The 26,893-nt window shown below is 34.9% G+C and overlaps 2 protein-coding genes across 6 annotated transcripts; both read left to right on the top strand.

Moving 5' to 3' along the window:
* Nucleotides 1-4,999: 4,999 nt before the first annotated feature.
* LOC138331493 (probable methyltransferase-like protein 24) lies at nt 5,000-11,547 on the top strand. 4 transcript variants are annotated; one of them, XM_069279164.1, is made up of 6 exons: nt 5,000-5,061; nt 6,103-6,227; nt 6,737-6,865; nt 7,123-7,197; nt 8,285-8,420; nt 9,940-11,547. In XM_069279164.1, exons 1-6 carry the CDS (start codon nt 5,005-5,007, stop codon nt 10,246-10,248), a joined length of 831 nt encoding a protein of 276 aa, XP_069135265.1. In that variant the 5' UTR covers nt 5,000-5,004; the 3' UTR covers nt 10,249-11,547. The 4 variants fall into 4 exon arrangements, with proteins under 4 accessions (XP_069135265.1, XP_069135268.1, XP_069135267.1 ...); XM_069279166.1 differs by lacking the exon at nt 5,000-5,061 and adding an exon at nt 5,088-5,471; XM_069279165.1 differs by lacking the exon at nt 5,000-5,061 and adding an exon at nt 5,475-5,553.
* Nucleotides 11,548-16,656: 5,109 nt separating this feature from the next.
* LOC138331492 (phosphatidylserine decarboxylase proenzyme, mitochondrial-like) lies at nt 16,657-23,836 on the top strand. Of its 2 annotated transcripts, none has more exons than XM_069279162.1 (7): nt 16,657-16,717; nt 17,512-17,606; nt 18,089-18,204; nt 19,443-19,679; nt 20,788-21,079; nt 21,721-21,881; nt 22,485-23,836. In XM_069279162.1, the coding sequence occupies exons 1-7, from the start codon at nt 16,671-16,673 to the stop codon at nt 22,797-22,799; spliced, it is 1,263 nt and encodes a 420-aa protein (XP_069135263.1). In that variant the 5' UTR covers nt 16,657-16,670; the 3' UTR covers nt 22,800-23,836. The 2 variants fall into 2 exon arrangements, with proteins under 2 accessions (XP_069135263.1, XP_069135264.1); XM_069279163.1 differs by having other exon boundaries at nt 16,665-16,717; nt 17,515-17,606.
* The last annotated feature ends 3,057 nt before the right edge of the window (nt 23,837-26,893 follow it).

Below are 26,893 nucleotides of genomic sequence, written 5' to 3'. Positions count from 1 at the left end.
ATTTATTTTAATGTGTTTTATTGAAATATTTACATTGTATGGCAAAAGAATAGTGTACAGTTATGTTAATTTTGACAATATCTTTTTTTTTTTTTTTTTTGCACATTTCACAGTGAACTTTCTTCAGATGTTTTTAGTATAAACGATGCCTTGAAATGGAAATTTAATTTTACTTTTGTAGCATAATGATTTCAAATTTTAGCTAATTTGAAATCATATATGAGTATATGGCGAATGTAGTATAACAATGCCTTGAAATGGAAATTTAATTTAAAGATTTACGTGAAAGTAAGCTATATATAATTTGATAATTTGATTGACCAATGTGAATATGTCTTATAAGAATTAAGCCCATATAGGAAGTTAGTTCATATCTAGGAAGTTGTTATTGAATCATTGCCTGACATAATTTTAGGAAATCATGACCTTTACGCCATTCCTGCTTCCTGGTATCGAATATATAAGAGACTCGAGATATTCTTTTAACACACTTACACTCCATAGACACTCGAAAGACACCCCACAGACACTCCGGACACAACATACACTACAGACATGACATACTTCACACCAGGACACCTCTACAGATACCAACACTAGGAAGCATGGAAATAATTTTGTACATGTATTTTAGTAGGACGGAGAAGTTATGATTGTAATTCCCGTCAGGATGTATAGGACTATATGGTCCTTTATCCACTGTACTAAGTATATATATGGAACCAAATAAAAACTATGCAACTGAAAGTCAACGTCTCCATCATCATTCAACTACATCGACACGAACATCACGAGCCATGGGACGAGAACAACCCACATCAAGCATACATCATAAATTATCAAACATGAAAATATTATACCTTTACGGTTGGAAATATTTAACAAAAGAAAAATAAATGAATAACTAATAAATACAGATAAAGAAAGCAATAAAATGATATTTTTTATAGCATAAAATCCTCTTCTGATTAAGCACCTAAAATACAAGCAAGTAAAAATTATTTTTCAAATTATCAATTCCCTGATAAAAACCGAATTATTTTTGAAAAAACATAACTAAATATGAATATAGTTAAATTATGACATATTCAGACTTCTAAAGAATTCATCAACATTAGTATTGATAATGATTTCAGAGAAATACATTGATAAACACTTTGTCCATTCAAATATGTTGTTTTTCATTGTCATCGTTGTATTTGTTATGGAAACTAATATATATAGAAATATGACAAGTCTTTAATGAAAACTTAAATTGGTTACGGAAGGCTATCAGATATAGCTAGATTGTTCAATTGTGTAATAAAAACGAATATATTCCAAAAGATTGGAAATAAGGAATTATTATAACATTGTACAAAGGTCAAGGTAAAAAGAAAGATGACCCAAATAGTTACAGCGGAATCACATTGCTACCTGTATTTTCAAATTGTTTGAAATTAAAAAGAATTAAAAGAATTCTTAATTCTAACTTGTTCCCAAATCAACAGCAGGCTGCTTATCAAAACAGCTTGTGCAGTTTATGTACGTCATTTAGTTTGCAAGAGTGTATTAATCACAATATCGAATATTGTTCAAATGTTCATGCTGCATTTTTAGATAGTAATGAAGCGTTTGACACCGTGTGGCATGCTGGATTACTATACAAACTTTATGAATTGGGTCTTAATTCAAAAATGTGGACTTTACTAAAATGTATGTATACAAATGTTGAAAGTTGTGTTTTATATAATGGGTTAAAGTCTCCCATGCTCAAAATGGAACGGGGAATATTACAGGGAGGGGCATTGTCTGCCAAAATGTATTTAGTATTTATTAATGATTTATTAAATAAAATAGAGAATTCTGGTCTAGGTGTAGTGATTGTAGATTTGAATGTTAATGTTCCCACACAAGCAGATGATATATGTTTAGTTAGCACCAGTTTTAAAAAGCCTTCAGAAATGATCTTAATCTGTGAAGATTATAGTAGAAAATGGCGTTTTTCATTTTCTGCTGTTAAAAGCAAAATTGTCACTTTTACAAATCAAAGAATAAGAACTTGTACTGTGTATAATAATGCTTATCTTTATAATTGTATTATGCCACAGACTGAAGAAAATTACACATGTTCGTATATTGTTAAATTCTAAACAAAATTATTTTGACAAAACCTGAAATGCTTGTAAAAATTTAAGGTCAGGTACAATGTCCATTGTCCGCTCTGGTGCTCATCCATGTGCCCTTAACCCCTTAACTGTTGCAAAACTTATATAAAATTAAGGTTTATCCATCTGCTTCAAGAACGGAAATATTACAATGTTAGAGAGAGCACAACATTTTATAGTTAAATCGATACAAGGATTCGAAAAGAGGACCAGAACGGATATGTACACATCCTTATTTGGTTGGACCTCTATTGAAGCGTATATAGACACCAGAAAATTTTTAATATTTTGAAGAATATGTAGAATGAAACCCAACATCTCGTGTTTTTTAAATTTTTACTACTAGACTCCCTCTTTTTCGTCTAGGTAGAACATACCAAAAGGGATTTATTCCTAACATAGTAGAATTATTGAACAAGTACTCATTACATTGAGAATTAAAAACATTTTTTGAAACTGGAACTTTTAGATAAAATGTTGTTTGGAGAAAAAAAGAGTTTACAATGCTGTTTAATGAAACATATGAAAATTGACACAGACTTGAGAAGATTTCGTGAATTTATATAACGAACTTAAACCTTATATTTTATGGAAGCTAGCGCTTTTGTTCCCTCAGTACAGAGAAATAATACATTATAAAATGGAAATAGTTATAGCTATACTTAGTCTGAATACAATGGAATTATGTCATAAATGTGGGTTTCTGTACATCGGACCTATGACTCATTGAGTTCTACAGGTTTCAAGTAGACCTCCTGAGTGAAAGAGGACCTCCACTTTGGCGTTGCAACAATTAATTTCAGTGTTATTATTGTTTAGGTGTTTTTGTTAACATGCCGCTTCCAAGGATGTACAGTTATTTCATATTATTTTGATTGGAGGGGAAAGTTTCACTTCACTTTTAGTGAAGATGAAGATGTGAATAATTTCTGACAGGTAATCTGCTTCTATATGTGTAAACAAGATGTGGTTATTTAGCTATATTACGGATTTATATAATGTATTTTACCTTGAATAAAGAGGTCGTCTGAATATATTACATAAAGTATAATACTTTTACGTGTATCAACCCCCTTTGGAATTACAGGCTGGTGTTCCTATAATCAATTTTGGAATAAATGTGCGCGAGCCCGTAACGCCTCGCTGGTACTTGTGGGGCTCTCCCCACCCCTACTGTTAGTTGTTATGATGTTGTTTTATAAATTTCATATAACAAAAGAATAATGGGTAATGAATAATAATTAATATAATAAAAAGCATCGGGTTGTACAATTTGTTATACAATCCTTTATTTAACGTATAAATGACTATTTATAAGATATTTTGTATATATTTATACTTGTACTTATATTATTGAACAAATAACTATTTATTAATGTAATGTTTACTTTGTATTACTCTTATGTTTTTAAAAATGCTTTGTATGTTTGTGTTTATTATTCATGCTTTTGTAATCTTCAAATTTTGGACGCAATAAAGAGAATAATAATATACGTCTGGCCATCAATTAGTACAATCTAATGCCATTTATAGCTCGATGGTAGTCGTATCTGGGCCAATTGTTCCGAATTAGTACTAAATATTGACCTATTCAAGTTTGAAATATTCTACACATTGACGTCCATAAACACCGTCAACATGTATATACCTAACACTGTACGCTTGTTTGGTAAGTTATATTTCGAGCACTGCTTATAGACCTTTAATGAAATGACTTGGGGCATAGATTAAAGAAAACCCTAATAATTTTTTATAATCGGTTGTCTTCACTATGACAGCGGAACGAAGTAATTGTTGATCTAAAATAGATTTACTCCCTAAAACCCGTAACAGGTACATTTTTAGTTAACTATATCTATGTGACTGATCCATCCAATACAATTCGATGATGTCACTATTGTCTATCGACATCGAATAACTGATTTAGCACATTCAGCGAAAAAACTTCGATAGAACTGATATTAAATTAATTGCAGTTCCCATTCAAGAAGCAGATCAACATGTTTACCATAATGCCGTATTTTACAGTATTATATCCTGATTTGGGTTTTTGGTATGAATTGATAAAATCTTGTTTGTGTTGGTTGTTCTGTTTCGTAGATTTATGACAAAGACAAGTGAACGAGACAAAACGTAAACAAAAAATGTTTGAAAAAAAGGTAAAATATGCGCGAAATTTTAAAATTTTGGGCGAAAAGAAAGTGAGTCGTAAGAGGATACAGGGGATAAATATAAGTAGCAGAATGTACAATTTAAGCCCTACATAGATATACTAAAAGCAAGTTGTGGGACCATATCTGAATCATGATTAAACTTACCCTTTGTTTTTCATACCGATCGATTTTTTCTCAAAACAAAGAAATGAATACTAACCTTTACGGTGGAGAAAATATTTAACAAAAGAAAAATAAATGAATAGCTAATAAATACAGATAAAGAAAGCAATAAAATAATATCTTATAGCATTAAACCCACTTCTGGTATAGCACCTAAAATACAAGCGAGTAAAAATTATTTTTCAAATTATCAATTCCCTGATAAAAACTGAATTATTTTGAAAAACCTAACTAAACATAATTAATTAGTTTAAAAGAAATTCTAAAGAATTTCCATCAACATTAGTAAATGATGTTCTAAAATACATGATAAACACTTTGTCCAATATGTGTTTTTTTATGGAAACTAATTTATAGAAATATGCCAAGTCTCTAATGAAAAAATTGGTTACGGAAGGCTATCAGATAAAACAATTATTTACTTGTACACATATTCACCAAGACATGAAAGTAATATTTTTCTCTTTTCAGTTAAGACGGCTGTCATGACGAGGAGATTGTTGGACATCTTTCCCCTTTGGATGACCAGTTTCCTCGGGTTTAGCCTGCCCCTGTTGTGGATGGAGTTAGTCTATAAAGTAAAGTCACTATTCCATTATATAGATCACCAGTTTCCTCGGGTTTAGTCTGCCCCTGTTGTGGATGGAGTTAGTCTATAAAGTAAAGTCACTATTCCATTATATAGATCACCAGTTTCCTCGGGTTTAGCCTGCCCTATTGTGGATGGAGTTGGTCTATAAAGTAAAGTCACTATTCCATTATATAGATCACCAGTTTCCTCGGGTTTAGCCTGCCCCTGTTGTGGATGGAGTTAGTCTATAAAGTAAAGTCACTATTCCATTATATAGATCACCAGTTTCCTCGGGATTTAGTCTGCCCCTGTTGTGGATGGAGTTGGTCTATAAAGTAAAGTCACTATTCCATTATATAGATCACCAGTTTCCTCGGGTTTAGTCTGCCCCTGTTGTGGATGGAGTTAGTCTATAAAGTAAAGTCACTATTCCATTATATAGATCACCAGTTTCCTCGGGTTTAGCCTGCCCCTGTTGTGGATGGAGTTAGTCTATAAAGTAAAGTCACTATTCCATTATATAGATCACCAGTTTCATCGGGTTTAGACTGCCCCTGTAGCGGATGGAGTTGGTCTATAAAGTTATTTAATTACAAGTTTTCGTTTATTATGTTCGTTTACCAAATACTTAATCCAGGTGGTATCTGTTCATAAAAATGAAAACATTCCAATAGTTTCATAGGGAATGTACTGAGCCGAAAATTTAGCTTTGATGATGAATCTGAATTTCGTTAGCTTCTATCTCTCAACAAAACGAGTTCTGGCATCATCGATAGCTTCTTAAAATCTTTACCTGAAAGTGTTTCCATTACATTGAGAGTGGCCGAGTATTTTTGAAACACATCCTACACAATTGTTAGTAACTATCAGTTTGGCCAAATGCTGTCCTTTTATCTCCTTCGATTGACCACCCTCCATCCCAGGTTGCTTTTAGCTGTTGAAGTATGGCGTCGTTAAATCTAAAGCAACGTATTGGTCTGAGTATCATCTGATATGAGTGATATTTTTATTTGATACAAATGTGAGAATTCGTTCTTTTCTACTGTAGGAACAAGTTGAAGTGATGCAAACGACTTCTGCAACACCGCCGCCTAAATTTGAGGGGTGCATGATTCCGCCACATTTTGACCTTGCTACGTACAATTTGTCACGACTAGCTGCACTATACCACAAGTACGTCTAGACACACTCTGTGGCCTTTCTTGAATCACAGGCATTTGACTCTATAGATATTTTACTCTCTCTCTCTCTCTCTATATATATATATGTATAATACTGTATTACAAATTATAGAGAGAAAAATGTGTATAGAGCCAAACGCCTGTACTTGATTTGATTTGCGGAAAACCTTTCGTAATTCGTTCTTAGATGATTTCCAGAAAGTCATACACACAATGTATATGTACATGTATTTCTTTATTCTTAACATTGAATTCATATGAGTTGACCTTGACGGTAAACTTCAACTAGTCTAAGAGAAGTTGAGTTTTCGATTTTCAGTATCGAGATGACCTTTCTTATTTTAATAGATTAAAAGCATCTATCTAAATGCAAGAGGTTTGAAGATAATATGATCATGGGTGAAGAAGAAACTATAATGCTATGAAAGTGATAAGGACACACGTATTGAGATCTGAAACTGATCTGCATTAGTTGGGAACAAAGATCGCTTTTCACCACAGGTACTTGTCGGCTGAACAGATTCCATGTAAACAGGGAGTCCGAGTTGGGAAGACGCGGCCTGGAGGCTGGGATGTTTGTATAGATGAGGAATTTAGTCTTGCAGACCCCTGTGTCGTGTATGCCTTCGGGTAATGGACGCTGTACTTATATTAACCGACAAAAAACTATTGTAATTTTAAAAATCCCTGGTTCCCTTTGCATAATCCCTTGGATGGATCATATGACGTTCAAAGTATTCATGCACCAATCTAATGCAATTCCATTATAAAATTGTCTCTTTGTATCTATTTACTTATACTTTTCTTTTTTTCTAACAAAAATCTTCTAAGATGTTGGAAAGTTTATTATATCCCATTTTTCAATGTATCCATTTCCTTTGTTTCAGTGTTGGAAAATATTTTTCTTTTACTGAAGAAATGGCGAAGACTTTTGGATGTTTTGTCTATGCCTTTGATCCGGGGTATGTTATATTAGATTCAACAATAATAGGAAGTGAATAAGTCTAACAATGGTAAAGTGAAACATAACAAAACAAAAAAGAGTAAATAAAAGCAATAGTACGTACTACTAAGATGACGTTCAATTCAATTATTTTCGCATGGTGGTGAAGTTGACAGTGATGATTCTGCTGTCGTTGTTGTTGTTGTTGTTGGTGGTGGTGGTGATGTGATTGATGAAGATGATGGTGATGGTGGTGGTGGTGGTGGTGGTGATGGTGGTGGTGATGTGGTGGGTGGTGGTGGTGGTGGTGGTGGTGGTGGTGGTGATTGAAAACGATAATGATGATTGATGATGATGATGGTGGTGATGATGATGGTGGTGGTGGTGGTGGTGGTGGTGGTGGTGATGAAAACGATGAATGATAATATGATGATGATGATGGTGGTGGTGGTGGTGGTGATGGTGGTGGTGGTTGGTGATGGTGGTGGTGGTGGTGGTGGTGATGGTGGTGGTGATGATGAAAACGATAATGATAACTATGATGATGATGATGGTGGTGGTGGTGGTGGTGTGGTGGTGGTGGTGGTGGTGGTGGTGGTGGTGTAGTGGTGGTTGGTGATGATGATGATGATGGGATGGTAGATGATGATAAACTAATGATGATATAGTGATGGTGGTGGTGAAGATGGTAATGATGATGATGGTGGTATGGATGATGTGGGTAAGATGATGATGATGATGAAGATGAAGAGGATGATAATTTTTTAAGAGGGGAAGATGATGATAATAATAACGATGATGATGGTAATGGATGATGATGATGATGGTGGTAATGATGATGATGATGATGATGATGGGAAGATGATGAAGAGGATGGAGAGGATGGTATGATTATTAAGAGGGGAAGATGATGATAATAATAATGATGATGTGGATGATGATGATAATAATAACGATGATGATGGTATGATGATGATGATAATGATGATGGATGATGATGATGATGAATGATGGATGATGATGACGACTGATGATGATGATGATGATGATGTTGATGTATGATGATGATGATGATGATGATGATGATGACATTGTTGTTGTTTTAGATTGAAGCGTACAGGCAGACGACATTTAGAGCGGTTATTGTTCTCTCCAGAAGGTATCAACAACTATACAGGTATCATCAATCATCGGCGAATGAGGACCCTAAAAGATATACGTCACCATTACGGTCATAGTAATGTAAGTATGAACAGATACGATCTCTCGACATTTTCATCAAGTGCATGGCACCAAATCCTACGGTCTACAGTTTCCATTAGATACACGGTGTAAATACATTATGCAAGTCTGGAAAAACAGCAGAGTTGTTATAAAACATTTTTCATATTTTTGAAATTGCATCATTTCTGTTGTCATCTTAAAAAAATGTCTTATACTTTTTTTCAGTTTTATTATTATTTTCAGAAAATAGACATTTTTTTTCCTTTTAGAAAACAGTGTATATATATTGTTTATTGTTTATCAATTCTCAGAAAACAATAGATATCATATTCATTATTGTTTATTGAGTTTTAGAGAAAAATATATATCAATTGTTTCTTGTGTATTCTCATCAATTGTTTCTTGTGTATTCTCTCAGAGAACAATAGATATGATTGATCAATTGTTTCATTGAATTGATTATTGTTTAGAGAACAAGGGATATTGATTTTCATTGTTGTTTATTGTTTATTGATTTTCACTGAGAACAATAGATGTTATTTGTTTATTGATTTTGAGAACAAGATGTTATATTTCAGATGATTGTCTTATTGTTTACAAGAACTATGGATGTTAATTGTTTATTGTTTATTGATTTTCAGAGAACAATTGTTAATTGTTTATGTTTATTGATTCTCAGAGAACAATAGATGTTAATTGTTTATGTTTATTGATTCTCAAAGAACAATAAGATGTTAATTGTTTATTGTTCTCAAGCACTGATACATTTTCGTTTATTGATTCTCAGAATTTGATTACATAGATGTTAATTGACTTTCAGAGAACAATAGATGTTAATTGTTTATTGTTTATTGATTCTCAGAGAACAATAGATGTTAATTGTTTATTGTTTATTGATTCTCAGAGAACAATAGATGTTAATTGTTTATTGTTTATTGATTCTCAGAGAACAATAGATGTTAATTGTTTATTGTTTATTGATTCTCAGAGAACAATAGATGTTTATTGTTAATTGTTTATTGATTCTCAGAGAACAATAGATGTTAATTGTTTATTGTTTATTGATTTTCAGAGAACAATAGATGTTAATTGTTTATTGTTTATTGATTCTCAGAGAACAATAGATGTTAATTGTTTATTGATTCTCAGAGAACAATAGATGTTAATTGTTTATTGTTTATTGATTCTCAGAGAACAATAGATGTTAATTGTTTATTGTTTATTGATTCTCAGAGAACAATAGAGTAATTGGTATTTAATTGTCTATTGTTTATAATTGATTTTCAGAGAACAATAGATGTTTAATTGTTTATTGTTTATGATTCCAAAGAACAATAGATGTTAATGTTTATTGTTTATTGATTCTCAGAGAACAATAGATGTTAATTGTTTATTGTTTATTGATTCTCAGAGAACAATAGATGTTAATTGTTTATTGTTTATTGATTTTCAGAGAACAATAGATGTTAATTGTTTATTGTTTATTGATTCTCAGAGAACAATAGATGTTAATTGTTTATTGTTTATTGATTCTCAGAGAACAATAGATGTTATAACACTGGACATAACTCCCACAGAGCTCGTGGTCATCCCTCACGCTCTGGAAAATGGCGACCTTCATTCTGTCAAACAGCTGAACATCCGATTGGGTAATCCAGCTCTTATCCTCCGAGAGACTGCCGACGCTTACATCAGCAGACTAGATGTTTTACGTGACCTGTGTTTCTTTGGATTCAGAAGCTGGATCATTAATGAAGACAATAAATGTTTGTTTCACTCCGAGGTCATGCATAAACATGTTATAGGGTGTCACGAAATTTCTTTTCTAAATCTCAGATACATATAAACGTTTCTCATTCATTTTTAAATTCGCCTAATTGGTCATTTTATTTGCAAGTTTTGACTGTGCGGAAATGTTGTATTGTAAAGTAATGTATGTGAGCAATTTTGAAATCCTGGTACAAGATTCAAGTTCTACTAGTATAAGAGTGATACGATTAATGATTAGATATAATAGTATCCAATACTTTGATGCAATGCCCTTCTTTGAAATTGTTCTTTTTTTACAAAGTCGGGAAGCGAAACTTTGTGATTAATTTTGTAATGTAAAAATATGTCGTTTGTGGATTTTCAGATTGTATTTAAAGCTTAACAATACAGTGTAAATCTGCTAAGCACACAATATTGCTTTCGAGGTGTACGGGATGATTCTGGAAGAGATATGTTCACGACTTGTTTGGCCATACACAGTACTATCATTGTCTTGATTGTATTTCATTAGCGTCTTAAAGTATATGGTTACTTGCGTGTTTGATATAACGACAGGTGCTTTAGAGACTTAGCATTCAAAAAGGATGTTAGAATGACGTCGTTATACCATTAGATTATTTTCACAATTAACTTGCATCGTGATAATCATTTGCAAACACATGCATAAAATACATACGCGTGCCTTTCAGTTTCGCAAATTTTGCAATCCAGCTATATTCGCGAAAGATTTTCTCCACAAATAAATATCTTCATCATTTTTATTGATAGAAATTCCCATGCTAATATAAAATTCACAACTTGTAATCTTCGCCGTCGCGAAGTTCCTTTGAAATGGAATATTTTTTATAATCATTTACTCTTGTAAAAAATAATTTAATGTTTATTTATTAATATAATATTGGAGATCTCAATCAACAATAACAAGTCAGGCTTAATAGTGATATACATTGTGTTCAACTGAAACAGGCTTAAGCATGCGTCTCGTGTTTAATTTTCACATTCTGACTCTCTAAACCAAAAATCCATTTCAGATTGTGTTCCATATTTCCAGCGATACTGTGATCAACACTATTCAATGACATTCTGTTAATAATGTTGATAACGTCTATTTTCGCGGGGTGGTAATTATTTTCGCACTTCCGACTTCGCTGGTTAAAGCTACTAGTATTCAGTTATATACGTACACGTATACTAATATCACGTACTTGTGCATACTTTTTGGCTAGCGAAGTTAAATTGTGTCTCGAAAAACTTGTTTCTTGCGAAAAAAGTGGATTACAGTGAGTAGTAGAAAAGTAATTTGAAAATTACATAAAGATAGAGAGAGACAAAATAGAACGCGTTAGAATTTGACGTTCTATATGATCGCACAGGGGGCTGTGTCACAGCAGAGGGGGTGAGATTGGGGTGTCTTATAACCATACTAACATGGCCATTTAAGACACTTCTATATGATCGCACAGGGGGCTGTCAACAGTAGAGGGGTGAGATTGGGGTGTCTTATAACCATACTAATATGGTCTTTAAGACACTTCTATATGATCGCACAGGGGGCTGTCACAGTAGAGGGGTGAGGGTGGGGTGTCTTATAACCATACTAATATGGCCATAAGACACTTCTATATGATCGCACAGGGGGCTGTCCCAGTAGAGGGGTGAGGATGGGGTGTCTTATAACCATACTAATATGGTCTTTAAGACACTTCTATATGATCGCACAGGGGACTGTCACAGTAGAGTGGTGAGGGTGGGGTGTCTTATAACCATACTAATGTGGCAATAAGACACTCCTATATAATCGCACAGGGGGCTGTCACAGTAGAAGGGTGAGATTGGGGTGTCTTATAACCATACTAATATGGCCATAAGACACTTCTATATGATCGCACAGGGGGCTGTCCCAGTAGAGGGGTGAGGATGGGGTGTCTTATAACCATACTAATATGGTCTTAAGACACTTCTATATGATCGCACAGAGGGGGCTGTCACAGTAGATGGGTGAGGATGGGGTGTCTTATAACCATACTAATGTGGCAATAAGACACTCCTATATAATCGCACAGGGGGCTGTCACAGTAGAAGGGTGAGATTGGAGTGTCTTATAACCATACTAATATGGCCATAAGACACTTCTATATGATCGCACAGGGGGCTGTCCCAGTAGAGGGGTGAGGATGGGGTGTCTTATAACCATACTAATATGGCCATAAGACACTTCTATATGATCGCACAGGGGGCTGTCACAGTAGAGGGGTGAGGGTGGGGTGTCTTATAACCATACTAATATGGTCTTTAAGACACTTCTATATATGATCGCACAGGGGGCTGTCACAGTAGAGGGGTGAGGGTAGGGGTGTCTTATAACCATACTAATATGGTCCATAAGACACTTCTATATGATCGCACAGGGGGCTGTCACAGTAGAGGGGTGAGGGTGGGGTGTCTTATAACCATACTAATATGGCCATAAGTTCTATATGTCGCACAGGGGCTGTGTCACAGTCTCTATAACCATACTAATATGGCCATAAGACACTTCTATATGATCGCACAGGGGGCTGTCCCAGTAGAGGGGTGAGGATGGGGTGTCTTATAACCATACTAATATGGTCTTAAGACACTTCTATATGATCGCACAGGGGGCTGTCACAGTAGAGGGGTGAGGTGGGGTGTCTTATAACCATACTAATATGGACACTCCATATATAAGACACTGTCTATATTGGGGTCGTCACCAGGGGGCTGTATGATCACAGTAGTAGAGGGGGGTGAGGGTGGGGTGTCTTATAACCATACTAATATGGTCTTAAGACACTTCTATATGATCGCACAGGGGGCTGTCACAGTAGAGGGGTGAGGATGGGGTGTCTTATAACCATACTAATATGGCCATAAGACACTTCTATATGATCGCACAGGGGGCTGTCACAGTAGAGGGGTGAGATTGGGGTGTCTTATAACCATACTAATATGGCCATAAAACACTTCTATATATGATCGCACAGGGGGCTGTCACAGTAGAGGGGTGAGATTGGGGGAGTCTTATAACCATACTAATATGGTCTTAAGACACTTCTATATGATCGCACAGGGGGGCTGTCACAGTAGAGGGGTGAGGGTGGGGTGTCTTATAACCATACTAATATGACCCCATAAGACACTTCTATATGATCGCACAGGGGGCTGTCAAAGTAGAGGGGTGAGGGTGGGGTGTCTTATAACCATACTAATATGGCCATAAGACACTTCTATATGATCGCACAGGGGGCTGTCACAGTAGAGGGGTGAGGGTGGGGTGTCTTATAACCATACTAATATGGTCATTAAGACACTTCTATATGATCGCACAGGGGGCTGTCACAGTAGAGGGGTGAGGGTGGGGTGTCTTATAACCATACTAATATGGTCTTTAAGACACTTCTATATGATCGCACAGGGGGCTGTCACAGTAGAGGGGTGAGGGTGGGGTGTCTTATAACCATACTAATATGGCCATAAGACACTTCTATATGATCGCACAGGGGGCTGTCACAGTAGAGGGGTGAGATTGGGGTGTCTTATAACCACACTAATATGGTCATAAAACACTTCTATATATGATCGCACAGGGGGCTGTCACAGTAGAGGGGTGAGATTGGGGTGTCTTATAACCATACTAATATGGCCATAAGACACTTCTATATGATCGCACAGGGGGCTGTCACAGTAGAGGGGTGAGGGTGGGGTGTCTTATAACCATACTAATATGGCCATAAGACACTTCTATATGATCGCACAGGGGGCTGTCACAGTAGAGGGGTGAGGGTGGGGTGTCTTATAACCATACTAATATGGCCATAAGACACTTCTATATGATCGCACAGGGGGCTGTCACAGTAGAGGGGTGAGATTGGGGTGTCTTATAACCATACTAATATGAATATATGGCCATAAAAACACTTCTATATATGATCGCACAGGGGGCTGTCACAGTAGAGGGGTGAGGTGGGGTGTCTTATAACCATACTAATATGGTTTTAAGACACTTATATATGATCGCACAGGGGGCTGTCACAGCAGAGGGGTGAGGTGGGGTGTCTTATAACCATACTAATATGGCCATAAGACACTTCTATATGATCGCACAGGGGGCTGTCACAGTAGAGGGGTGAGATTGGGGTGTCTTATAACCACACTAATATGGTCTTAAGACACTTCTATATGATCGCACAGGGGGCTGTCACAGTAGAGGGGTGAGGGTGGGGTGTCTTATAACCATACTAATATGGCCATAAGACACTTCTATATGATCGCACAGGGGGCTGTCACAGTAGATGGGTGAGAGTGGGGTGTCTTACAGCCATACTAATATGGCCATAAGACCATTTCTCTTCGTACATGTATATTGTGACCATACTAAAATGGCCAATAAGCCTTCTAAATGATCGCACAGGGAAAATTTAAACATGAAATAACTATTATTTTATTATTTAGACGACTTTAGAGGACACTATTACATTATACGTGAAATAATATCACAATTTGTCTTAAACTGTTATTACTTAGCCGACTTTAGAAGTTGGGGCTTGTTTTATTGATTATGTATGTGTGTACAGCTTTCATTAAGTTAAATGTAAAATTGGGTAAAATAAAGTTATTCCAACCTATACTTATTTGTTTGTTTTGTTTGTTTGATTGATTAATTAACGTCCTATTAACAGCTGTGGTCATGTAAGGACGGCCTCCCATGTATGCGGTGTGTTGCGCGTATGTTGTTCGTGGTACGTATTTTGGGAGACTGCTGTATATACGTGTTGTGTCTTCTTGCATAGTGGAATTGTTTCCCTTTTTATAGTGCTATATCACTGAAGCATGCCGCCGAAGACACGAAGCAACACATCCCATCCGGTCACATTATACTGACAACGGGCGAACCAGTCGTCCCACTCCCTGTATGCTGAGCGCTAAGCAGGAGCAGAAACTTCCACTTTTATAGACTTTGGTGTGTCTCAGCCAGTTGACAGAACCCAAAGCCTTCCTCACAGGGGCGAACGCTCAACTAAAGGCCAAAAGTGAGGCGGTGCCAAGAGAGGCATTAGGAAAGATAAAGTCAGTTAGGAAGAAGAGAAAAGGTAATAACCTAAATTTAGTCGCCTTTTACGATCATGCAATAGGGGCAACAGGTACAATTCTAACGCCCTACCTGCAGGGTAGACCTATACTTGTATGCATTCTTGTTTATTTTAACATATTTTGATCATGATTATTCATTTTGTTTCTCTTATTTTATAACAAAATCTGCATTTCCAATAAAAACACATCCATCAAATTTTAAGTGTAAATCTGCGTCAATATCAATAAATTTTGAATTAAATACAACCTCAGATTTTTTATTCAGAATTAAATGAACCTAGCCAGGTTTTAGACCACAAGTTCAAACATTCCAGATATGTATATTCTAGTCGGTTTAAATCTCGAGAAATAGAGAAATGGTGTGACATCTGCATATCTATAATATTATTTTTGATATAAATAGAAAAATAAGTGAGGGCTAAGAATGGATCCCTGCGGAACTCCTAATCTCAATGAGATGACGAATTATCATATTAGATATACATTTGATGTTGTTGTCTATCAGCAAATAGTTTTCACTCCAATTATGATTCTTAGGGCTGCATGCTCACCAACAATCACAAGGACTATATATACTGTATATGCGATCGGAAGCTTTCGAAATATCACAAAAAAATATACAGACATGTTTTCTTTTCTGAAGAGCGACACAAATGCTATAATTTTCAATGATTTGATAACTGATAGAATAGGCACGGTGCATCAAACCAAATTGCTGTCTGTAGGTTAAACGACTTTCTAGAAAATAATTTTGATTCCCCCCCCCCCTCACCCCGTTTAATATCATGTTTTCAAAAAAAAAACACTATACCAACCGGAGTACCATGGCCCTGCAATATTGTTTAGCCTATCACAAATTCTTTTTCATCTTCCTCTTCTTAGTTTTGAGGTCACCCATATGGTTTGTCGTATTTTACTATGATCTCCAATCTACAGATGGAATGTCTGCATTCGATCATAAGTAATATCATCCTCGATACTCCAGGGGTTACTATCACTGACGTATTATGGAATATTAAGGATGAAGTAAAATCAACAATATTATATATACTAGCTGGGAAGTCTGCCGTTTTGACGTTGATCAAAACTAGTATATGAGGAATATTAGACCTAAGCTAATATACTGATCTTGTAATGCAATTAACATACTTTCAGGTAAAAACTATTCTTTTGCATGGCTCGTTTTTACAATTGTCACTTATAATATAATCATACAATGAACATTTTGTGGCTTCTATTTATACATTTTCTGATTTAACTTCATCGCTGACAGTTACATGTACCATATTGCTAATAACATATCCGGACCTTTTCTACCGGAGCTAAGCCGGGGTTTTTTCTACCGGGGAGTTTTATTGGGTTGACGCCGTAATAACCTTTGACCCCATGTTCAACATGGCGACCTCCATGCTGTGCCGTGTGCGGTTATCAAGGTAAACAAATTATTTGGTTTCGTGCTATGCACGGTTCGTTTTATATATGGTCAACATATGCGTCTTCTCTAATTTACTTGATAGACATAATGTATGATATTGTTAATTTTGCAATCGCCACGAAATAGTGAATTCGTGTATACATAGGACAGTTGGACAGAATTATCTGTCCTTATGAAATCATGTGTTCTGCTTAAATGCTTGTGTAATGCTAATCGCTATTGAGATTCCTCCTTAAGACTCTTTTATATTCGGACGTTTGATAGATGTCTCTCTCTCTCTTATACGAATTGTTATACATCAATGGTTTTTCATTTTTTTTAAGAACAACAAAAATAGTTTGTTTACATACATGTATTTTAGTTATATAGTATTATTCAAATTTGCTTCACTGTTAGTAGTGTAAGTGTAAGGTTAAGAAAAATCATCATCATCAACATCATCATCATCATCATCATCATCATCATCACCAATTTGCTTGTAAACTATATGAAAAATTATCATCATCATTATCATCATCATCATATCATCATCATCATCATCATCACCATCATTATCATCACCAATTTGCTTGTAAACTATGAAAAATTATCATCACCATCATTATCGTCATTATCACCAATTTGCTTGAAAAATTATCATCATCAACATCAATCATTATTGTATTGAAATTCCTAAAGACTATTTCTTCCATATGTTCATTATGTGAAATAATTATATGAATTACAAGGCAAACTTTAAAAAGGATATAATATGCAGTCTTGATACATGGGTGAACGTTTGTTTTGTTTCAGTAGTCCTGCTGTGCAGAGGTTGTTTCTCACTCTGTGTAAAAGTAGACCAGGAAACTGCAACAATGTTCTACAAGTCTTTCACAGACCATGGAGTGGTAATATATAACAAAAAAAATCTTAAAAAACTTCTTTTTAATGTATCTTCTGACATAATTTAATTCCTCCTTCAGCAACAATGAAGACCATGGACAAATTATTTTATATTACATAATATTTGTTGTGTATAACCAAACATAACCTTTAACATGAGGTATTATTATGGCAATATAACAACTTAAAATATCAAAGATAACTTGTTATACCTATACACTTTAATTCACACTTTCTAGAACAGATACATACTTACTTACTATGATACTCATCATCATGATAAGGTAATCTTAATCAAAAGTCAGATCCTTTTTATAAAAAAAAACATTAAAGTACATGTGCAGTGTTTGTAGTGAGTCGTGAATTAATTGCAAGGTGTATTCACATGTTGTTTTGAGAAACTTTATTTATTTTTAGATTCATTTCAATTGTGTATCAGTTATAAAACAACAACACTAAGTCTGAGTATTATTTTTCTTGTCTACAGAATCGACAGGATTCAAGCCTCGCCGGAAGGGCTGGTGGCGTAAATATCTTGGGATCACAGTTGGTGTTGGTGTCGCTTTTGCTGTTGTTCTTCCTAAAAAATTCAACCAATATGTTGTAAGTGAAAAATTTCACCAGAAAGTTCGCCTGAAGTGAAAGAAAAGTTTTTAACAATGAATCAAAAGATCTTGATACATTAATATTTTTATATTTTTGCCATCCTTCAGGAAAAGTAGTCACAAGAAGTTAATTTGGAATCGTTACTTTGAGTCCAATGGCCAGGCATTTAGTTACCATAGAATCTGGTACTCCCGTGCATCCACATCATTTTCATGTTCATTTTAGAATTAATACAGTATTACTGATAACGTTTTTTACCGTTTATATACAAAATATTAGAAGCAAGATTTCTCTTTACTTCTATTGTAAGAAAGCAATAACTACCATGGATATCTATACTCCTCACCAGATTATTTGATGTATAATCAATTTTATTTGATTGTTAGCGTTACAAAGGTGACATTTTATTGTTGGAAATCCAAACATATTGTTAGTAGTCATCTATATTAGATAAAATTTTCCTCTAATCTTATGGTCATGTGGAGTTCTATCTATATAGCATTGGGTTTTCCTTTTTCTAGAAACATCAAATAATATTAGTTTTGTGACATCAAAGTTACAATAATGTTGCACTTTTGAACTCCACTGTGCAAACGTCCACTGTTCAACAGGTTAGTGTTCTATGGCCATCCTTTTTCTTATAAATAGCATGCATCTCAAGTAATCCTATTGACATTTTTAAAGAAACATTCAATATAAAAAAATAGGGATCTTTGATTTGGTCAATATGGTGTTATATTGCCATGGTAGAATAAAAATATAGAAGCTATTATTTAATTTAAATTAATCAGAGTGGTATATAACACCATTAAACAAATATTGACCTCAACAAAGGCACACGATTTTTTGAGACATTGATCTTATAATAACGATTTGAAAGTTATTTTCTCATTGCTATAAAAATGTGTGCTTATCATGGTATGTACAATATATATCAAGAGTTCAATTGAGTTCACCAAGAAATGTTGGTGTCTTATTTTAAATTCAGTATATTTTCAAAAGAAAGGGAAGTAATTTCAATCCTAGCATACAAGGAAATGTCTACAGAGAGGACTCTTATTTATTATTTGTTTTGGGAGATGCTTTTGGTAATGATGTGGATACCTTTGAGTGGGTGCGCCCCTATAAGGAAAGGAAATACATTGTGTCAACATTGTGTTAACCCTGACTAGGCCCCTAATGGCTCATTTATTCTAACAAGCTAGATCTTCATAATTCATATTTTCTTTCTTCAGGAAAGCGGCTACAAGAAGTTACCCCTAGAGTCTTTCTCGAGGCTGTGCGGTCGGTTGTCGCGGGTCGAGATGTGGGACTGGTTACAAGTGCGAGTACTCAGACTCTATGTAAATATGTTCAAAGTAGATTTAAGTGAGGCAGAAGACGAAGACCTCACACATTATGCAAGTTTGAGTGAATTCTTCAGACGACCATTAAAACCAGGTGCTCGTCCGATCGATGAACACCATGAACTGGTAGGTTGTTTTTGTTTTAGTGTACAAATTTTCATTAAAGTTGAAAATACCATGTGTTAAACTTTCTTGTAGGCCTTTAATATTGTGACATGCATGCAGTCTGTTTAAATGCTTGTAAAGAATCAATTCCAAGATTTTAGTAGCTTCCTACTACAAACTTAAGATAACTAAAATTTTGACATGTATACTTCTAACTTTTATTTACAGTGGCATGCCCAAATGTTGATACAAATTTTTTACTTGCATTCCAAGACTAGATTATCTCCCCCTAGTTTATTCTTTGCAAAGAATTAAACATTTTGAAAGCTGAAAACTTTTTTACCTGTACATCAGGGCATGTCCTTCATAGTTCTTGGACCCTAATTAAGACTTTCTCAGCTGAATTCTAATACACTGTACTAGTCGATTATCTCCCCCTAGGTTGAAACTCAATATCTAAAATCTGACATGTCGTATAGACAACATCAAAATTTAGTGATAATAAGGTGTTCTGGAGACTGTTGGCATGTCTACATAAGTCCAGGCTCATTATCTTAAAGGTGCTCCACCGCCGTCAGAGTATAAACAATACTCATTATTTGAACAATAACTGATGTTTGATGTGTGTATATGTTTGTCTAATTAAAACAAAAAATAATATGAAATAATTTATTTTGCATTGGTGCATGCACATCAATACTTCATTCCATATAGGACATATTGCCACAGAATTTTTTTGGGACACAAACACAATTAATTATTTTTAATAAATTTATCTTGAAGTAAAATTAGAAGCTCAAACTTTACAATGGTGGTAATGGTGTAGAATAAGTAACTTTTGTAACTGAAGAAAAATAGGAATTCGTCTGCTCCTGTTTTTGATAGAGAAAAAAATACCATTTGTCAACGGTGGAGCATCTTTAACATTATAATACTAAAACTTATCTGACACAGGTTCACTCTATTTTAATTATGTAATGAATGTAAATTAAACTTATAGTATTTAAAACCTTTTTGTAAAGGTTTCTCTTTTATCATACTTTTATAAAAATGGATAAATACTAGTAATATTATCAAGATTTCTCTGGCATTAAGTTATGATAACTTATTTTCTTTCATTATTTGCCAGACCTGCCCTTCGGACGGTAAAATATTACATTTTGGTGTTGTGCAAGATGGAAAACTAGAGCAGGTAAAAGGTGTGACATATTCTCTAAGACAGTTTTTTGGACATTCGACCTGGATAAATGGTCCGTTAACGAACAACATGCATTACCAATCAGATGAGGAGTACTACGACAGCTTGCATATCCGCCCAGGCAATGCACTGTATTACTGTGTTATATACCTGGCCCCTGGGGATTACCATCGATTCCATTCCTCAGTCGACTGGACAATTACTTTCAGGAGACATTTCCCAGGTAACAGATTTCTTTTGTTAATCAACATTCTAACTCTCTATGAAATATTTTTTAAATATCGGGTTATTTTGTGTATGTTGACCTAAAACTGTCAGCTACTGTACACAAGGACTATTTCTGTAAGTAAAGAACATGAGAAAATGTAGCTGTCATACTTGGATTTAAATCTGGGACCTCCAAACACATACAGGATGGTCTGCCAATTTAGCTATCAGGTAACCAATTCAGTCTTTGCATATTACAGAGATAGCTCCCTTGCGGAAAGGTATCAATTGTGACGTTATTATTTTATGGGCGCAATTTACATCGTTTCCTCCGAAAAGTATGACGTTACGCTTGCAAACACATGACATCTCAATCAATACCTACCCGCAAGGGCAAATAACTCTGTAATATGCAAATACAGCATAGTATAAATTAATGTAATAATCAAATGAGATAGGTCTTGAGTGATCTTATGTGATTTTCCAAAGAAACAAAATGTCTTTCTCAAGAGTTTAGACTTCACTGAATATCCATGTCTACAGTCCTTTTTATTGAAAAAAATATGGAGTTAAACAAAACTTAATAAATTGAGATCCTCTCACTGAATACTGAGTGATGAGGGGCTCTTTTACCTAGTAATGATCTTGTTTTCACAGGGAAGCTGCTGAGCGTGCGGCCATGGATCGCTGAGTGTGTAAAGGACCTGTTTAACTACAATGAGAGGGTGGTGTACCTGGGGACATGGAAACATGGACTGTTCAGCTACGTCCCTGTAGGAGCCACTAATGTGGGATCCATCAAAATCTACTGTGATGAGGTATGAGCTATATACATTCACAACTTCATGAGATGAAATTTGGTTATTCTGTGTTGGCATATTACAGAGTTATCTGCCCTTTCGAGTAAGTATTGGTTTTGACGTACATCATGTGTTTGCAAGTGTAACGTCATACCTTTTGGAGAAAATGACGTGAATATTGGGCCCACAAAAGAAAAGGAGGTATAATGGTTACTTTTTGCAAGGGAGCTAACTCTAATATGCAAAGACCGAATAGCAAAATGGTCGGATTGACTCCTTTTGCCTCCGCTCCTCAGGCCCCCATGATGTCAGCCCAACCATTAGTACAATTTTAGAATTCCAACTCCATAAGGATACTACACACAAAATACATGTATATAGGAACTATATGTTTTTATAATTCTATAAGAAATAAAATCTGTGGAGAGCATATTTATTATTTCAGATGAAGTTCTATGAGAGACAATCAAGGTTGTCTAAAACGTGGTCAAAACTTAATATTTGAAGGTACATGTAATTTATTGGCTGAAACAATAATTATTGTATTTAATTTTGTTTTCTTTAAAACTACATGCATGCTTTTGATTACATTGTTTTACTGTTTACTATATCACTTTACAGGAATTAGCCACAAACAAAGCTGAGAACAAAAGAAAAGAAAGTATAGAAAAGTCATTCTGTGATGGAGGAAGCTCTGGTGTGAAGGTGAAAAAAGGTGAAATGTTTGGCGAATTCAATATGGGATCCACGGTTGTGTTAGTGTTTGAGGCTCCGCAGGATTTTCAGTTTACATGTGAATCAGGACAGCAAGTGAAGTGTGGTATAGCCATGGGAAATGACGAAATAGTATCAGATAAAAACAATAACAAAATAATGTCTGCTGAAAATAAACAACATAAAAGTTGGTTTGAATATATTAAAAGTTTTGTCGTTTAACAAAGGTCTGATTTAGTATGTGTATTTCAGTCCCTCGTCTAATGTGATGAAGTCTGGGACAAGTCACAAATTAGGTCCACTGTGGTCGAGGGGTTAAGGTAATCGATCCAACAAACTATCACAAGTCCTCCACCTCTGGGTTTCCAGTTCAAATCTTGGAACAATTTATTATCAGGTACTAGCTGGCAGAAGTACAATGGAAGAAATGCAATGTGTATGGGTGTTTTTTTTCCCAACATGAAACGGTGTATATCCTGAATGACACTGGTTGTTGATAGGACACTTAACAAATTGAAAATTTTAACGAAATTATATATCGTCAATGTCATTATATGACACTGTTTACAAAGAACTGCAGCAGCAACAAGAATTATCATATGTGAATGTGTGTGAAGTTATAAACTACTGTGATATTTATTATACCCCCTGCAACGAAGTTAAGTTAAGGGGGTATATACTGTAATCAAGTTGTCATTCTGTAGACACAACTTTGTCCGGCAAACTCCTCCTAAACTACCTGACAGATTTGAATTTGGAACACAGAACCCCGACATAAAAGGGAGTTGAGAAAACTATGTAGGGTTCTGCAATGTCCCCTATGGAGTTAGTACTAAATTTGTGCAGCGGGGAGTATTAGTCGTCCACTCTGACGACAGTTTTAGTTAGTGACAGGCCAATTGATACTCCTGTCGAATTGTATGTATATTTATTGTGTACTGTGAACCTTCTCATTCTTTGTGTGCAAATAAATTTCACGTATTTCATGAACTGTAAGAAATTACAAAAATAATTTGTCGCAAAATGTTTCTAACGCAGGCAAAGGCAAACCAAATTAAGTCTCCATCATGAAATAAAATTGTCCTATAAGTCATTAGGCATGAACACATTAAATAAAGTCACCATAAAATTACATTGGTTTACAGTATAAGGTCATGATTATAGTGCATGTCACAATACAATGTTATTGTTTTTATAAAATAGCTGAGGAACATCACAATTTTCTTTATAGTATTTAAATATAATGTGGAGAATATGAAGTTTTGTTAATCATTTTCTGTGACCATATGTCAATTCTGCATTTGGATATTACAGAGTTATCTAAACTAGTGGGTATAGCTATTGATTGTGACGTCATGTGTTTGTGAGCGCAAGTCATGATTTCTGGAGAAGATGATGTTAATTGCACTCACAAAATATTGACGTCAAAATGGATACCTACCCGCAAGGGAGCTAACTCTGTAACATGCAAAGACATAATACAACACCTCACAAATGCATTTGATACTATGAGTTATCTCCCTAGTGGGTAGGTATTCATTGTGACAACAGTATTTTGTGAGCAAAACTCTGAAAAGTATGACATCACGATCAATACCTACCCACAAAGGCAGATAATTCTGTAATATGCAAATACAGAACAATGATCATTGCATGTTAATACAGGCATGCACTCTGTCAACACGCTAACCAATAATATAAACAGTTATTAACTCAGGTCAAATTTTTTGCAATTTAAACTAACAATGAGAAAATGAAATTTTAGTGGATTTAAATTTCAATGGCATCATCCTCGATACTCCAGGGGTTCCGATCACTAACGATCTCTACACCCCATGGACTATCTCGTAGTAAAATTGATGGCAGCTCAGGGGAATAAATCTGAACTAATCACAGGCCTGCAAAACTTTTCTTTAAAGTCTAGAGAGAGCGACACCCAACTTCAAAGCCACACATACAGTCAACCACAGTGTACCATTTTACGGTTCTTTTGATGTACATCAAATTAGCTTTAAACTAAATTACCTGTTCTGTTCTGTTGCCTCAAGTTTTACTATGAGCTAGTCCAGGGGTGTAGAGATTGTAAGTGATTGAAACCCCTGGAGTATCGAGGATGTAATGGCATATACCATTACGTTTCAACCTTTTCTTATATTTCAGAAATCAAATCAATGTTCTGTGAAATCGCATAAATTTGGTTACATAAACAATCGACTTTTTAATACGGTATTTACAGATTTAATACTCAGTACTGTGAAATCATTAATTTTCGCGGGGGTTTAATTTTCGTGGATTTCGTTTTTTGACCAAAATCAACGAATTTACATCCCCACGAAAATATATAGTTGGAAAATATTGTTCAAACAAAGATAGTTTTCAGAATTTCATAGACTGCATCTACATGTACCAACAAATAATTGATTGAGTATATCATGACTCTATTAATGTGACACGATAATTGTTTGTTGGACACATCTGTAAAAACACTGGCTACCGACTCTAGATTGTGATTGTAACTGTGTTGTGTGGTAGAGCTTAGTTCCGCTTGAGCGATCAAACAGTACAGGTGACAGTGTCGACTGTGTGTTTTAACGGTAATGTCTAAGGTCTTCTCCACGAATTTAAGTGCCAACGAAATTGTAAAATTTTAGAATCCACGAAAATTGAGCCCAACGAAAATAAATGATTTCACAGTAGTTTAGTTTCATTTTCAACAGCCTAGATTCCACAAAGTGCAGATGTTTACAAAGTGCTTGGGCTAGTAAAAGGAGGGAAATGTTTTACTTATTGTGAACCCCTGTGAAGTCTTATTGGTAGCCTGCAGTTCTTCCACCATGCTACACCCAATATCAGGTCTTTGGCGTTGATTACAGAGAATGAAGATTTGACCTCTGATAAAGGTCAGTCTTAATTAAAACAAAAAGTGTAGCACTACAAGCCAAACAGGATGTATATATAGTCAGTACTGTTAAAACAAACTTTCTTTCACAGAAATGAAATTTCTTGATTTCCATTTCAAAGAATATTTATGGAGATTAATTTCGCAGATCTTAAATTATTGAAATACTTTTCAGTATAATTGTGGATTAATTCACAACAATAAACTATTGCAAATTACCTTGATTGCAAAATAGCTTGCAAAAGAAAGTTGTTGACAGTATCCATCTTGTATATGATTAAAGGATGTGAATGTTGCAGTGGTGTATGCCACAGATATGTTTGGCTCACAGGGACCTGGCACGAAAATTTTTAACCAATAGTATACATATATATATTATAGTATCAAGGGTATGAACTCGGCGGTCGAGAAAAACGGACCTATTTTTTTTAAAAACATGATTATTTTAATAAATGGGTTCTATACAACATTGACGGATATCTTACCTTAAAGAGAAATAATTTATCTTTCCATTGAGTGCTTGATGAACAAAATTGGCCAAGTATTGACGAAGTTATGGCTCGATGAATCGGAAAATTTACGAAAAATATGCTAGGTATCATTCAAGCCATAACTTCGTCAATACTTGGCCAATTTTGTTCATCAAGCACTCAATGGAAAGATGAATTATTTCTCTTTAATGATATCCGTCAATACTGTATATAACCCATTTATTAAAATAATCATGGTTTTAAAAAAATAGGTCCGTTTTTCTCGACCGCCGAGTTCATACCCTTGATACTATAATATATACATGTATATATATATTTATCCTGCAACTGTCCCACATACTGACCGATAACTACTGCCAGATAAACTTGTGCTTTAACTGTCAATACGATATGCTTTATCCGTCAATACGATCACGTGAATTTGTTCCATATCTGACGGAACTTTTCTAACTTGACCCTGAACTTGAACCTTCCGGTGAATGAAACGTCATTCAGTCCCGCTAAAACGTGACGTCACATTCACCGAAATGACGTCATTTTTAAGATATCGAAAATCTTGTATGGCTGTGTCGTCTTTTTCTTGGCTCATGACAAAGGTATGTATTGTTAAGTAATTCTTTAATGGGTATTTATTGTTATTTGAGTATATTCATTTCCTTTCAGTGACATATCACACACTGAATAGAATTACGGTTACTGTTTGTGAATGCGCTTATTTATTTCCCACGGCAGTAAAAAGGAGTACACTCTCATTCGGTTAAGTGAATGAATCTTTACCTCCGCATCAAAGAAGCGTCTCGCTTCGAGCGAAATAAAGTAAGGAACTGTCAATTTGCTTTCATTTTGAATGCCATAATTGTTGCAGGATAAACAGAATACACGGTTAGTATCTTACAATACAAGTTTTATTTTGGTGCTCGACACGG

The sequence above is a fragment of the Argopecten irradians genome, chromosome 9 (genome assembly GCF_041381155.1).
Source record: "Argopecten irradians isolate NY chromosome 9, Ai_NY, whole genome shotgun sequence".
Lineage (NCBI taxonomy): Eukaryota > Metazoa > Mollusca > Bivalvia > Pectinida > Pectinidae > Argopecten > Argopecten irradians.
The sequence above is the reverse complement of the archived record's forward strand: the minus strand, read 5'-3'. Positions and strand labels throughout refer to the sequence as shown.

Excerpts from the sequence above, each read along its gene's own strand:
- LOC138331493 (XM_069279164.1), top strand. The coding sequence starts at position 5,005 with ATGACCAGTTTCCTCGGGTTTAGCCTGCCCCTGTTGTGGATGGAGTTA. Across the intron at positions 7,198-8,284 it reads GTCTATGCCTTTGATCCGGG|ATTGAAGCGTACAGGCAGAC; the intron begins GTATGTTATATT and ends TTGTTGTTTTAG. Across the intron at positions 8,421-9,939 it reads ACCATTACGGTCATAGTAAT|AGAACAATAGATGTTATAAC; the intron begins GTAAGTATGAAC and ends ATTGATTCTCAG.
- LOC138331492 (XM_069279162.1), top strand. The coding sequence starts at position 16,671 with ATGTTCAACATGGCGACCTCCATGCTGTGCCGTGTGCGGTTATCAAG. Across the intron at positions 16,718-17,511 it reads TGCCGTGTGCGGTTATCAAG|TAGTCCTGCTGTGCAGAGGT; the intron begins GTAAACAAATTA and ends GTTTTGTTTCAG. Across the intron at positions 19,680-20,787 it reads TCGATGAACACCATGAACTG|ACCTGCCCTTCGGACGGTAA; the intron begins GTAGGTTGTTTT and ends ATTATTTGCCAG.